Here is a 15,876-nt window from a genome sequence, read left to right on the forward strand (position 1 = left end):
GGGGGATTCAGGGATCATGGCAATAGATCATTAGAACATTAGTGCCCACATTCACAGTAGCGTTGACTGATTTTTATTTTTTTTTAAGTCTTCAAAAAGTTCCTGGAGGCAAGGCAATGAAAATAGTAGCTGTGACTTCAGGAGAAAGCCTGTTAGGAAGGAATACAGTAAAGCATCCTGCTGAACAGCTGCAGATGGGTTGGCGAATGGTCAAACCGATCAAAAATTTGGCTCCCTGTTTGCAACAGGACAGGAGCTGAATGGCCAAATGTTTGAGCATTCCTAGCAAGGTGTGGGTCTGGAGACCAACTGTCAGAGGGCCTGGGGGGGAATCTGTGCTCCTATAATCATTTGTGATGAAATACTTATGATTACCTGCTCATTGTATTCTTAAGAGTGGGTAATGAGAAGAGCTTGTGACCGGAGTATTGGAAAGACCGGTTTCTCCTGTATGAACGTGCCTGTTTGTTGAAATCGACAGAAAGCCTGTTCTTACCTATGGAGGGTTAAGTGGAAGGATCCTGTAGATGGAGCAATTTTTTGTTACCTGTACCCTCCCCGAGCAGATGCAGCTGGTGCAAACTTTCTTTAGATGCCAGGTGGACACAGTTTTCTTGACTCAGGCTGTATGGGGGGGGTATACTTCTCTCTTGCCCCTTTTCAGCCAATTGATGTGTGACAGGTCTTTACGTTACATTACGTTAGCTTAGATTTTATGCAAGTTGCCTTGGATTTTTTTAATGTTTAAATAGTAAAATGGAGAGATACTTAAAAAAAAACCTAAATAAAATATATTACTTGGGCCTTGAAAAGTAACAGAAGTTACTAGATCAGATGGGATTCTCCCAGTGATGTGAGTTTTCCGGAAAAATCAGAATAAAACAAGTTACTGATTCAAATTTAAGTAAAAAATTTAAATAGTGTAGTGTGTGTATAAAATGCTGTCAAGTCGCAGCCAATTTATGGGAACCCTATAGGGTTTTCAAGGCAAGAGGCTAACAGGTGATTTGTCATTGCCTTCCTCTGCATGGTGTCCCTTGGTGGTCTCCTATCTAAGTACCAACCATGGCCGACTCAGCCTAGCTTCTGAGATCTGACGAGATCAGGCTAGCCTGGACCCATCCGGGTCAGAGCTAAACAGTGTTAGCAAAACTTAAATAATGTTAAGAAAAAGGAGGCAAATACACCATGTACAAGCACTGAGGTTTGTCAGTACTTCATAACCTATATTAGCCCATCTTAAGATGATTGATTTGAAACTCAACAGTCTTGATGGCTATAGATGAAGAGCAAAATATAGCACTGGAAATTTTCAGGTTTGGAAAGTGTTCTGTCCCACACCACTGATTTCTCCAAGTTCCCATGCTTACCCGCACCCCAACACATCTGATATGTGGAGAAGGGAAAAAACCCATCTTGGTTAACTTGGGAAGTTGTGTAATATCTATTTATGTATTCAGGTAATTTGTATGCCCCATTTCTAGAAACCTGCTTTTGGAAGTTTACAAAGTAAAACATGATTAAAATAATTAAAAATCATTAAAATCATAAGCAGCATGAAAAGCATTACAATTAACAAATCATTAACACCCAGTCACACCATCAAACATTTAGCAGCCTGGAATTGTCCTTGTGAAATAGTCCTCCGGCTAGGAGCAGACTGTTAAAACAATGTTGAAAGAATCAAACCCCTTATATAAAAACGTATGTTTTGGCCCGGCACCTAATAGAGAGTTGGGTGGGTACCAGGCAAGTATCAAGGCTTGTATTCTGTAAGCGAGGTGCCGCTACTAAAAAAAGCCCTTTATCTGGTCATCATCCGCCTCACCTCTGAAGGCAGGGGCACAGAGATCCAGCCTTGTGCAGAAGATCTTAAGTAGTGGGCTGGTCAATACTGGAGGCAGTGGTCCTTCAAATACCCTGGCCCCAAACCTTACAGGTATGAACCAGGGTTTTGAATTCTGCCTGGAAACAATATTAAAATTTATATATTTGTAATTTTAGTGTTTTTTAGCTCAACCTTTTCGGTTTGGATTCAACATTTTGGTTGAGTTTAATTTACCCCCCCCCCCTTTTGTTGTTGTTCCAGGCTGGGATTAGGCGCAATATTCTTTGGGGGGGGGGGATGCAGGAGGTGGGCGTGAATGCATAAGGGTGCCAAAACCAACACTGGTCATGGCAAACCAGGGGGGTTACCGCACTTTGTATTCCCAGCGATGTATTAAGAGTTTGAAAATGTTATAAAAAACATCGCTTTAAAAGGGTTTTTGGATACCACGGCTTATAAATGGTTGGAAGATGTCTTCACTGCTAAAGGGGCCAAACGAAGTGCGAACAGTATTTTTATAACGTTTCCAAACTCTTAATACATCGGTGGGAATACATCGAAAGCACGAACAGTATTTTTTATAACATTTTCAAACGCTTAATACATCGCTGGGAATACAAAGTGCGGTAACCCCCCAGGATTCAACTGATCTTCTGCAAGCCGAATCCTGGTTTCACAAACTAACCGCAGTGAAAATAAACCACGGTTTTGTGGTTGTGTCCAAGCAGAGGTCGAAGAGAACTTGGAGATGATTGACGAGATGATTGACGAGAAGGCTTCTGAGTCTTAGTGACAGTTGGCAGAGGGCATTGCAGCCTTTTGCTGGGTAAGGAGCCCGGCTGAGTTGAAATAGCCATTGTTAACGAAAATGCGAGCGGTCGCGGCCTTACACGGCCGCCTCTTCGCTGCTTCGGCTGGCAACATGTGAGCTATTTAAAGCCAACCGCGCAGTTTCCATTCACCATGGGAGGGAGGCGGAGAGGGGGGCTGATTGTTTTCTTTGTAAATAGTGGCTTCCCTGAAATTAAGGGACCCTCCATCAATGCACAGCTATGCCCATTGAATGTCTAGGAGATCACGCTGGTTGGAATGTTTCTCTTTAGGCCCCTGTGAGAAATTTCCCGGGTCTGTAGCTAGGGTTGCTAACCTCCAGGTAGTAGCTGGAGATCTCCCGCTATTACAACTGATCTCCAGCCGGTAGAGATCAGTTCCCCTGGAGAAAATGGCCACTTTGGCCATTGGACTCTATGGCACTGAAGTCCCTCCCCAAATCCCTCCCTCCTCAGTCTCCTCCCCAAAAACCTCCCGCCGGTGGCAAAGAGGAACCTGGCAACCCTATCTGCAGCCTATCCGTTCTCTGGGGTTGGTGAAACCCTGCATCCTGAGCATGATGGAGAAGGTTGCCAGCTTCTTAAACAGCTGCTGCAACGGCACCATTTAGTGGGTAATATTAGCATCATGTCGCCCTGACCTGGATGGCTCAGCCTAGCCCGATTGCGTCGGCTCTCAGAAGCTAAGCAGAATCGGCCTTGGTTAGGACTTGGACGGGAGACCACCAAGGAAGTCCGGGGTCGCTCCACAGAGGCAGGCAATGCGGTACCACCTCTGTTAATCTCTTGCCTTGGAAACCCTACTGTAAGTCAGCTGTGACTTGACGGCACTTTCTACCACCACCACATTAGCGGGTGACATTTACATCTCATGTTGTGAAAAGGTGCTGACTTTCCACTAGAAGCAGGAAAGGATGTGTTTAAAACCCCAATATCATAAAAGAGTGCTCAGGCTATTTCTGAAGCACTCCCACCTGACAGGAGGGTCCTCCTCTCTCTCCTCAGTCCTGGATGTGGAATGGCTATGCTTAGGCCGGTAGTTAGGGAAATGCATTCAGCACACATTCTTTTGTTAAAAGATACCAATGGGTTTGTTTCTTATAGGACTGCCCTGTATGCTCTGGTGGCAAAGAAAATAAGGTCCCTTATGGCTGCTAAGGGAGCTGATCCTTCAAATTGATTTTAACGGTCGCTAGGTCCCATTGGCCCGTTGGGACACCACCACAATTTTTAGTTATTATTTGTTGTTGTTTTTGTATGCATCGATTTAGCATAGTTTTATTATGTATATTTATTATTAATCCAGAATGTTATTAACCTAGTATTTCCTGTTATTATGTATCTGTGGTATCCTTGACATGTTTGTAATGGCCTATGGCTAAATGCAAATAAAACCATTCAGTATACACAGATTCAGAGGCCCCCCCTGTCTTTTGTTATGAGGTCATAGTTATTTAAATTTGTAGCCTGTGCCATTGTAAAACATCTGGGAGGTGTGGATGGGTCACATTTTTGCCGGTGCTGTGTTTAATCTCCCCCCCACACACACACATGCACGGTGTCCCTGATTGAAATCAAACAGTCCCCAGTTGGAATCTCAAGGTGATGTTGCACAAGCCGCTGCCTCTGAGCCGTAGCCCTTCCATTGCAATATGGGGATATCTGGCCAGCCCTTCAGGATTATGGTGGTAAGAATGGCAGCTGAGAAGATCCATGAAGAGTGGGGGTCCCCAGCATGGTGCCCGCCGATGCCTTTCCTGACACCCGCCAACTGTTTGTGTTGATCGGAATGGTGCAATCTGGAGTGCAGCTGCATTTTCTGAAAAGCCTTGCTGTTTCCCAAGAGCATGTCTTACGTTCATGGCCAAGGAAAATCCCGCGAAGGTGTAACCAGGGTGTGTAAAAAGAACCACAAGAGACCATCTCTAGCAGTCAAGGGGGGAATCTTGCAATCATATTGGGGATTCTCGGCAGAAACGGGAGCATAAACAGTGTTGGGGCAGTCTTTAAAACCTTTCATTTTTGCTATTTTGTCCACCCAGGTCCGTGCAGGTCTGGCGGCTCCTGTGCCCGGTTCTCTGACCCTGAAGCCCTTGCCTGCGTGTGGAGCCTGCCCCACACCCACCCCCTGCCAAATCACGGCCTTCACCTGCGTCTTCCAGTGCTTCCCTTGCGACCCATCCTGCGGGAGCGCCTCGTGGGCCGCCCCCGAGTTTGCGCAGCATTCGGTGGCCCCGATGGTGAAGATGACCCGGTCCAAGACGTTCCAGGCGTACTTGCCTTCGTGCCACAGAACTTACAGCTGCATCCACTGCAGGGCCCACCTGGCAAACCACGATGAACTCATTTCCAAGGTAGGGGGTCTGTCGGGTGGTTCCTTCCATGCAACTTGGGGGGCTGAAACCTCCAGGCGGCTTTAGGCGTCTGCTGTGCGCAACTGTCCTTGCTTTGTGGGTGTATGGGGGTTATTGTGTGAAATAAGAAAGGGGGGGGACCCAACCTGAAAAACCCAAAGCTGGGTACCCAAGGTTAGGTGGAGAAAGGTAAAACAATGTTATAGAGAAATATATTTATTTTAAGGCACTTATAACAAGGTTAAAAGCCCCGTGGCTCAGAGTGGTAAGCTGCAGTACTGCAGTCAAAAGCTCTGCTCACGACCTGAATTCGATCCCGACGGAAGTCGGTTTCAGGTAGCCGGCTCAAGGTTGACTCATCCTTCCATCCTTCCAAGGTTGGTAAAATGAGTACCCAGCTTGCTGGGGGTAAAGTGAAGACGACTTGTGAAGGCAATGGCAAACAACCCCTTAAACATAGTCTGCCTTAAAGGTTAAAAATGACTGTTTTACCTGGTTGATATTAGCATGCACACTCTGTATGGGAGACTAATATAGTCCAGAGTTGAACAACTTGCAAGTATTTCATCTAGAGGGCTTTCCAATTTGAAATTTGTTATACATCCTACATACATACCTGGGCTTTTATAATTTTTTATATATATTGTGATACATTGTGTGTGTTTTATATAGGTTTTTATCTGACCACTGATGAAGGCGTATTGGCCGAAACGCATATAGTATGTGGTTTATGTTTATCAACCTTACCAGTTGCAGTGCTTTTATCATTTTTAATGTTTTTAACCTTGATATAAGCACCTTAAAATAAATATATTTCTCCATAACATCATTTTACCTTTCTCCACCCAACCTTGGGTACCCAGCTTGGGGTTACTGTGTGTTCACGTGACTAGATTGCATATAAAAACCTGGCATTTCAGATGACAGATTGATATATAATGGACGATAAATTTGGGACCGCCAGTTCTAACCATATAGTGGAGGAGGAGACACATCGTGGAATACCCAGCAAGCTTCTAAGAAATTTAACTTGAAGACTATCGAGATGTTCTCTATGGCCGGTGTACCAAACTGGAACAGCATATCTAACAAACGAATGTATGATTGCTCTATATAGGATCATAAGGGCTGGTACAAATTGCCCTCCATTGCAAAAGTAGAATTTTTTAAGGAAGATCAATGAGGAATTTAACTTTTGTATGAACATCTGGATATGGAAGTCCCAAGAAAGATTGTACGTAAACATGACCCCAAGGTACTTAAAATTTCTTACTATTTCTATAGAATTTCCTCGCAGATATAAGAAATGCACCCTTTTGAGTTTAGATTTAGTGAAGATTAAAACCGTAGTTTTGTCAAAATCTATTTCTAAATATTCTTTAGTGCAATAATCATAAAACTCATTTAAAATTTTCAGAATACCTGAGAGGAAACCTGGCATTTCAGGGAAGAGTTTCTAGCCATGCTTGTTTTCTCATACATCCCTACTCTACATGCAAGCAGTTTCCAATCTCTCCCTAAACCTGCTGGGCTTTGTTACCTGACCAGTGGGTGGCATTTCATCCATGCCTCCCATATCTGAAGACAAACCTGCATGAGGAGAGACCGTGGCTCAGGGGTAAAGTGTCTGCTTTGAACGCAGTAGGTCCCAAGTTCAATCTCTGGCATCTCCAGCTAAAAGGACCAGGCAGTAGGTGATGTGAAAGACACCTGCCTGGGAACCTGGAGAGCTGCTGCCAGTCTTAGTGGACAATACTGACTGTGATGGACTGATGGTCTGATTCTTTATAAGGTAGCTTCATGTTATGACTGCAGCATAGTCTGCTAGGGCTCGAGCTGATCCACATGTTCAATGGTGGTTAGGGTTGACCTCCCAGCATCTCTGAGGGGCTGTAGCTCAGTGGTAGAGCATTTGCTTGGCACACAAAAGGTCCCAGGTTCAATCCTCAGCATCTCCAGTTCAAGGGCCTAGGCAAGTAGGTGATGTAAAAGACCCCTGCCTGAGACCCTGGAGAGCCCTGCCGGTCTGAGTAGACAATACTGACTTTGATGGACCGAGGGTCTGATTCAGTAGAAGGCAGCTTCATGTGTGTGTTCACTCCCAGCCCCACCAACCCCAGTTGCTCTCTGGGGCTTCTGGCTGTGGCCCTGGCAACTCATGGTAGGACAGGGCCCTTTAGGCCTATACCGTTGCTAGCAGAGGTATTGCATGAATAAATGTTCTGGGCAGAGGGGAGGAAAGTGGGGGAACTGCTTGCATGTGGAAAATGAGTATGTCAGGAAGAAGGTGACACTAGTCATCTCCTTGACCTGCTAGGTTTTGTTTTTTTACCCGTCTGCAGGGAGTTTTGGTGCTGGAGGGAAACTTCAGTCATCCAGTCTTCACCTGCCTTTTAAAATGTTGGGCACCCTGGAACTCGGTGCTGCATGGTTGAATTGTCCCCATGAACGTGTTCATGGAGGAGTATTCATGGCTACTAGTAAAAATGGCTACTAGTCATGATGCATACCTATTCTCTCCAGGATCGGAGGAGCAGGCTGAATATATTAGGTGCTATGAAATGCAGGCAGGACAATGCTTCAGTCGTCTTGTTTGTGGGCTTCCTCGAGGCCCTTGGTTGTCCACTGTGTGAACAGACTGCGGGGCTTGTTGGGCCTTGGTCTGAGCCAGCAGGGCCTTTCTTATGTTCAGATAGAAACTGACTCGGGGAGCCACGGCCTCATGAAGTTTCTTCCAGGGAAATAGGGTGGGTGGGGGGTACTGAATTGCTGCTTAGGTAGCTGCTGTCTCACTTCCAGATTACCTGGAAGTGAAAGGGGAGCTGACCTAGATGTTGGTTTAACACCAGCGATGTGCTTTCTCTGTTTCTCTATGTAAGTCCCCCTTCATACCATTCGATGGTTTTAAGGGAGAGTCCAAGAGCCCTTCTTAAAAGGATCTTTCTGAGGAGCCTCAAACTCTGCCAAGTGTGGGTTGTTAGGCAGTTGATTTGATAAGCACTGGTTCTGTCCCTCTGGCATGAGGACATTATGGGATTTTGTGACCCTTCCCGTTCAGATCACGTTCAGATTTCCTTTAAGGTCTCTCCACACTTGGAATGACACTGCAGTCTCCGTTTTTTCCTGGCCACTTTAACAAAATGCAGAAAAATAACGCTGTCGATGTTTGTATCAATTGCGCGAAATGGCATGAAAAGCAATAAAAAGTGGGAAATGTTGCAGAATTAGGTGGGATGGAAGTGGTTGTCTTGACTGTGCATGAAACCAGAAATGAATGCCGAAGTACATATGTGAACATTCCTACTCCAACTTTGTTTTGTGTCTTCGTTTTGTGTTCTTCCTCCCCTTAAAAAACAACCACCTGATAACTGCAAAATCTTTGGACAAGTAGTTACACCGTTTTGTGTGGGGGTTTTTGTAAAGAGAAACAGGACTCTTAATCAGCAATAGCTATTTCAAGGAAGGGAATCGATTGCCAGTGCTTTTTGCCAGCCCCCCCCCCCCAATCCATTCTGGGCAGCAAGCGCTTGGAAATGGTTTGCTTATTCATTGGGCTGTTTGTCTCTGGCAGGTGCGAGTGAAAACTTCTTGTGTGTAGCTGCACTGTGTCTGGTGCGTAAGGAGATCTCCGTTGTGGCTTTTGTTGCCTGGCCAAGAAAGTTCTTAGGAGCCAACGCCAACCAGACTGGTGGGGGAAGCGAGGGGCGAGTTTTCCTTTTGCGGCTTCTCGCGGAATCACTTTGCAACCACTTTTAATCCAAGGGTGTGATAAGGGCTGCAGCGAGAGCTGCAGTTTTGCCGGGGGATATACTGAGGGGCGGGGGTGTCGGGGTCAGCTGGGCCTTGAACCAGGCCTGCGGACTGGTGCTTTCCCCTACGGCCAGTTTTTGAAGCTGCAAACAGGAGGCGGCAGTGGCAGAAAGGTCCTGCCAAGGCATGGCCCCTCCGGGCAGCTTGTGGCATCCTCTCGGCCGGGCTGCAGAAGCACTTCCAGGTCAGGCCTGAGGCTTTGTCATTTCAACAGGCCGTTGAAATGAGGTGGTGGTGCCCTGAGACACCAAGTCAAGGAGTTTGTTTACCTTGGCATTCTGTTTTCCCATAACCTAAATTGGAATGCCCATCAAAAAACAGTGTCCAACAAAATTAAACCTGGGGTTGGTGCTATTGTCAATTTTTTTTCACACCAAAGGTAGCAAATATATTCCAGGGGCTATTCAGGTTTTTAACCTGAAAATTACCCCAATTATCCTCTTTGGTGTTGCCATCTGGATTACAGTCATCAATGAATCTATAGATCGTCCACTGCTTCAGTTCTTACGAAAACTCCTAAATGCCCCTCGATGTGTTGCTGGCGTTACTCTTCGTTCCGAGTTTGGCCAAATGTCACTTGAAGCTAGGGCGTGGTTGGCCGCCTTTAAACTCCACTTTAAACTGTGCTTTAGCACTGAGGGGTTCCTAGCTTCTCTGAAGCATGACCCCTTCAAATCCTCATGGCAAAAAATCTTAGATGAGAAACTGGCGTTGCTGGGCTTCTCGCAGGATATGTTATCAGAACTTGGGAAAACTGAAGCTTTTGCCAAAATTAAAAAGCGCATTAAAGAGCTCGATTATAACAGCACTACTTTTCGTGCTTGTCGCGTCTGTTCATCCCAGTTCTTCGGAATACCCCCTCCACGTGGTCTGCCTGCCTGTACATATTATCTGACAACTCCTTGTCTCTGTAGAGCTTTTTGCTTGGCTAGATTGAATGCTAACCCTTCTATGGTAATGCAGGGCAGAATTCTGAATATACCATACTCAGACAGGATCTGCCCTTGCTCTTCTGGCTCTATTGACACATTAGCCCATGCCCTTTTGGAAGGCCGCTTTTACGAGGAACTTCGATCGCACTATATTTCCCCCTTTTAATATACAAATCCAATGCCTCTGTGACTGACATAATGCCTTTTTTACTAAGTGACAGGGACCCTAAGGCTACATTGTCAGTGGCAAGATTTGTTTCAGTCCTTATATCCCTCCAACACTAGATATGTGCTGCTCAAGATCAATTGATCAAGGAGCTTCTAAGGGATAAAAGGAAGGAAAGGAAAGGAAAGGAAAGGTGCCCTGAGACCGTTGTCGGATAAGCGGCATCTCTTCAAACATTGCATTTTTTTTTTAAAGTCAGATGGAAAGCGAGTATATTTGTTTCTGTTGTGTGGGACGTGGTGCCTGTGTCTGGGGTGGTGAGCTGTCTCATAGCCCTGTATGAGGCGGGAAGACCGTTCTTTAAAATGGGTCATCTCAGTGCCTCTCCTCGCTTGCCCGCGGGCCCTGATCTTTCTTGCTCTCCCTTCCCAGTTCCTCAGCTTCCCCGTTTAATTCCTTGCCCTTCTTCTGGTAGCCCCTGGTTCTAGGGTTGCCAGGTCCCTCTAAGCCACCAGTGGGAGGTTTTTGGGGCGGAGCCTGAGGACGGCGGGGTTTGGGGAGGGGCTTCAATGCCATAGAGTCCAGTTGCCAAAGCGGCCATTTTCTCCAGGTGAACTGATCTCTGTTGTTGAGATCTGTTGTAATAGCAGGAGATCCCCAGCTAGAACCTGGAGGTTGGCAACCCTACTTGGTTCCCCCACACACACACTTCAGGTGGACTTTGGGCTGCCAACTTCCAGTTCTCCTGGAATTACAGCTGATCTCCAGACTTCAGAGGTCAGTTCTCCTTGACAAACTTGACAGCTTTGAGGGTGGGGGCTCTATGGCATCACATCCCTGCTGAGCTCCCTCTCCTCTCCAGGGCCATGCTCCCCATGCTCCAACCCCAGAATCTCCAGGAATTTCCCCATCCTGGAGTTGGCAACCAGATGTGAACTTCTTGGTTCAGATCAGTCTTGCAATAGGTTCATCGTCTGGGGGCCTGTCCCAACGCTCCCCTCCAATTCCAGGCTCAGTCCTGCTGAGACCTGCCTTTCGCTCCTAGAATCATGGAATCACAGAGTTGGAAGGGACCACCAGGGTCATCTAGTCCAACCGCCTGCACAATGCAGGAAATTCCAGACTACTTTCCCCCACACACACCTCCAGTGACCAGAAGATGGCCAAGATGCCCTCCCTCTCGTGATCTGCAAAAAGAAGTAGAATCAGCATTGCTGACAGACGGCCATCCTGTATGCTGAGCATCCTGCTTTCCGGTTCTTAACTATCTGCCTCTCTTTGGAAGTCTCTGACTTACCTGGATGCTACTGGAGCCTCACATAAACACATGAAGCTGCCTTCTACTGAATCAGACCCTTGGTCCATCAAAGTCAGTATTGTCTACTCGGACCGGCAGCGGCTCTCCAGGGTCTCAGGCAGGGGTCTTTCATGTCATCTACTTGCCTGGTCCCTTTAACTAGAGAGGACGGGGATTGAACCTGGGACCTTCTGCATTCCAAGCAGGTGCTCTACCATTGCGCCACAGCCCCTCCCATCCAAGCATTGAGCAGGCTGAGAGTTATTCTGCTTTGCAGTAATCTCAGCTAGCATCTTCGTGGCTCCGGGGTGTTTGTTAATACAGAATGCCCGAATCAGTAGACCAGGGGTCTCCAACCTTTTCGAGCCTGCAGGCACCTTTGGGATTCTGACAAAGAGCGTTGGGCACAATAAAAATGGCTGCTGCAGGGGGTGGAGCCAACCACAAAATGTCAGGGGTTGAGGCTATATATAACTCTAGTAGTAACTCTTCATAAGAGCCCCGTGCTGCAGAGTGATAAGCTGCAGTACTGCAGTCAAAAGCTCTGCTCACGACCTGAGTTCGATCCCGACAGAAGTCGGTTTCAGGTAGTCAGCTCAAGGTTGGCTCAGCCTTCCATCCTTCCGAGGTTGGTAAAATGAGTACCCAGCTTGCTGGGGGTAAAGTGTAGACGACTGGTGAAGGCAATGGCAAACAACCCCTTAAACATAGTCTGCCTAGTAAACGTTGGGATGTGACGTCACCCCATGGGTCAGTTATGACCCGGTGCTTGCACATGGGACTACCTTTACCTTGTTATATCAAGGTTAAAAACATTAAAAATGACTGTTTTACCTGGTTGATATTAGCATGCACACTCTGTATGGGAGACTAATATAGTCCAGAGTTGAACAACTTGCAAGTATTTCATCTAGAGGGCTTTCCTTGAGTACCCAGCTTTCTGGGGGTAAAGGGAAGATGACTGGGGGAAGGCACTGGCAAACCACCCCGTAAACAAAATCTGCCTAGTAAATGTCGGGATGTGAGGTCACCCCATGGGTCAGGAATGACCCGGTGCTTGCACAGGGGACCTTTACTTTTTTACCTTTAGTAACTCTTCAATGTTTCAGGCAGAAGCTCTGTTTAACAGGATATCTTTTAAACTGCATGGCCAGTCAGAAGCCCTGCTGGGAATAAGCCCCACCTCACCCTGCCCGCTTTCTAAAAGCACTTGGTGGGTGCTGCTGTGCCTGTGGGCACCATGTTGGGCACCCGACAGTAGATGCTGGGGCCGAGGGAGTGAAGGCACGGGAAGGGGATGGAGTGGAGTTGCCCTTGGGCTTGGGGGGCGATAACCCCCCTTCAAGCCCTGGTTTCTGGTCTAGGTTAGGGTGGTGCACTTGCATCAGGTACAGGCAGATTGCTTTCACTGGAAACAAAAAACCCCATGCACTGTGCTCCAGCGCTGCTTAATTCACTGTAACACCGTCTGAATGAACCCGCAAGATGTTGGCAGAGAATGTTTGAAGACTCAAAAAGGCTACTTTTCCTAATGTGGGTTCTGCAGGAAGCTTTACGATGCTGCTCTCTGTCCTATTGTAAGGAGGCTCCAGAAACGAAAGCTGTACCAGTCTGCGGCAGAACCAGAAATTGTCGGAAGGACAGTGTGTTTATTTTTAGAAAAACGCCCAACACATTTTGAGCGTGCAAGGGTATCTCTCCCCCCCTTACAGCGCTTCTCCCAGATAACACTACCTTCACTTAACTTTCGGGCTTGTGAGGCAGAAGCGTTAAGTCAACCTTTCTCTAAATCTGTATTCAGTGCAACTGTTTTAGCTCATTTGTGTGTCAAAATAATTTCATTTTGTGGCGGTAAGGAGGGTTGCCAACCCCCAGGCGGGGGGCGGGAGTTCTCCCAGAATGGCAACTGATCTCCCGACTCCAGAGATTGTTTCCCCTGGAGAAACTGGCAGCTTTGGGGGTAGGCTGTGTGGCATCACATCCCTGCTGAGCTCTGTCCCCAAAACTCTGCCCTCCCCAGCCTCCATCCCCAGATCTCCAGGAATGTCCCTACTCCGAGTTGGCAACCTTAGAGGCGAGTGAAGAAGAATAGATCGTTTTTATATGCCGACTTTCCCTACCACTTAAGGGAGACTCAGACTGGCTTACAATCACCTTCCCTTCCCCTCCCCACAACAGGCACCCTGTGAGGTAGGTGGGGCTGAGAGAGCGCTAACAGAGCTGTGACTCGCCCAAGGTCATCCAGCTGGCTTCGCATGTAGAAGTGGGGGAAACAAATCCAGTCTACCAGATCAGCCTTCGCCGCTCATGTGGAGGAGTGGGGAATCAAACCCCGTTCTCCAGATCAGACTCCACTGCTCCAAACCACTGCTCTTAACCACTGCACCACGCTGGAATGAGTAGTATGCAGACTCCTTCCACTGCCATACAACAAGCCCTTTCTCCACAACCATGAGGGCTAGAAGCTTGGGGGTTTCTTCAAATGAAAAAGCTGCCAAGACAACTAAATTCTGTGCTACGTGGCGTGATAGTAGGTGAGTGTGCAGGATTATAGACTCCCTGTGAATTGCAGAATGGGCTTTTTGGAAAAGAACTGGTCTTCTGTTCTGTAGTAGGATATTTTCAGAAACTGCTGTGAGTCTCCTTTAGTTTAATATGTTGTTATTGTTGGAAAGTGCTGTCACGTCTCAGTCAACTTGCAGCAACCCCGTAGGGTTTTCAAGGCAAGAGACGTCCAGAGGTGGTTTACCTTTGCCTGCCTGTGCATAGCAACGCTGGACTTGCTTAGTGGTCTCCCATCCAAATACTAACCAGGGCCAACCCTTCTTAGCTTCGGAGATCTGGCCTGGGCCACTCATGTTAGGACTGACAAGAAGAGCTCTGTGTCTCCTGAAGTACCATCAGAATTGACCACCCATCTCTGTCTCTCTCCTTTTTAGCCCCACTCCTTCTCAGGGGGCAGGATAGCGTACGTTGCCCCTCGCTCCATATTTTAGCACGACAACCCTGTGAGATAAGTCAAGCTGAAGGACAGTGACAGGCTCAAGGACAGCCATCTTCAAGCATTTGAAGGGCTATCGTACAGAGGATGGTGCAGAGTTGTTTTCTGTTGCCCCAGAAGGTCGGACCAGAACCAGTGGGTTGAAATTAAAAGAGTTTTTGTCTAAACATTAGGAAAAACTTTCTGATGGTTAGAACAGTTCCTCGGCGGAACAGGCTTCCTTGGGAGGTGGTGGGCTGTTGTGCCGTGGAGGTTTTTAAGCAGAGGCTAGATGGCCATCTGTCAGCAATGCTGATTCTGTGAACTTAGGCAGATCATGAGAGGGAGAGCAGGAAGGGTTGGGTTGCATCAGGGTTTGGTTCTCGTGGCCCTTTCTTGCATGCCCAGGGCAATGCTGATCACCGCTTTGGGGTCAGGAAGGAATTTTCCTCCAGGCCAGATTGGCCAGGGATCCTGGAGGGTTTTTTTGGGGGGGGGGCATATTCTGGGCATGGAGTAGGGGTCACTGGGGGTGGGGGGGTAGTTGTGAATTTCCTGCATTGTGCAGGGGGTTGGACTAGATGACCCTTTTGGTCCCTTTCAACTCTGTGATTCTGTGAGTTCAGTGGCACAGTGGAGATTTGAACCAGTGTCTCTCTGGCCCTAACACTAGAACCGTTGCATCACACTGGCATTACTGCCTTGGTGATAAGGAAGGGACATGCTGTTTGTGAACAAACACAGTTTGCAGTGAACTGTTTCTTCAGATGCATATTTACATTGCAGCGAGTAAAATATCAGTTTCCAGGACCTTCAACATACGTGTGTGTGTGTGTGTTTTACCTTTCAATTGAATGTTGCAGAATGGATATAGGGGGAGATAATCACCTTTGAAATAAGGTGCTTTTGTGTTTTGAATGTCTCTGTTGGTCTTTCTTTTAGAAAAGAAGTAATACTCCCAACAGCGATGTACTTGATTATGGAAATATGTAGGGAATGTTTTCTGGCCTCCCACATTCTCCTCCTTTAAAAAAAAAAATTGGTTATCCCGACAAATACCCAGACAGAATAAAATTCTTTCATGTTGGCTTGGCAATTCCGTAGGAGTTTCAGCTGCCCCCTTTGATATTTTCATTGCAGGAAAGAGAGTTATTTTTTGGTATCTGCAAAACTCTTGTAGTTTTTATTTTTTAAAAATTAACTAGGACAGTAAATCCCAGACTCCGTGCCACAAGAGATTAAACACTGAGTCCAGAGCTCTGCACAGAGGAGGCTGCCTGCTGCAGACCTGCATGATATACTGGTCTGGGCTTACTTCTGTCTTATGTTTTCATCCTGTGCTTTTTCTGAGTTGCTCAGTCGGCCTCTGCTGTGCCTTTGCATCAGGTACGATTGGAACTTGTTGTCATTCCCGACACTGAAGGATTGGACAGTGACTCACACAGGGAGGCAGAGTGCAGGAAATCCGTATTCCAATGTCTTTTAAAAACAAAAAATTTCAATTGCGAGAGCTTTAATTAAATTAAAATTTAATTAAAAGCAGTGAGGTGTGCCTTGGCTGTTGTCAGATGTACAGGAAATGAAAAATATGGGGGTGGGGTGGGGGTCAAAGAGGTGGGTGTGTCCCAGGTGAGAAATAAAGCATGGGCCAGTTTGAGGCTATGACAGGTTGGATCACC

General features: G+C 47.0%; 1 protein-coding gene across 1 annotated transcript in view; it reads left to right on the plus strand.

The window, feature by feature from the left end:
- The window catches only part of YPEL2 (yippee like 2), a 50,649-nt gene that overhangs the window by 13,722 nt on the left and 21,051 nt on the right, over positions 1–15,876 (plus strand). Inside the window, exon 4 of the mRNA XM_056865029.1 lies at positions 4,701–5,012. Within this exon, the coding sequence (XP_056721007.1) occupies positions 4,701–5,012 (312 nt within the window). The remainder of the gene's footprint in view (positions 1–4,700; positions 5,013–15,876) is intronic.

This window comes from Euleptes europaea, chromosome 19, assembly GCF_029931775.1.
Source record: "Euleptes europaea isolate rEulEur1 chromosome 19, rEulEur1.hap1, whole genome shotgun sequence".
Taxonomy (NCBI): domain Eukaryota; kingdom Metazoa; phylum Chordata; class Lepidosauria; order Squamata; family Sphaerodactylidae; genus Euleptes; species Euleptes europaea.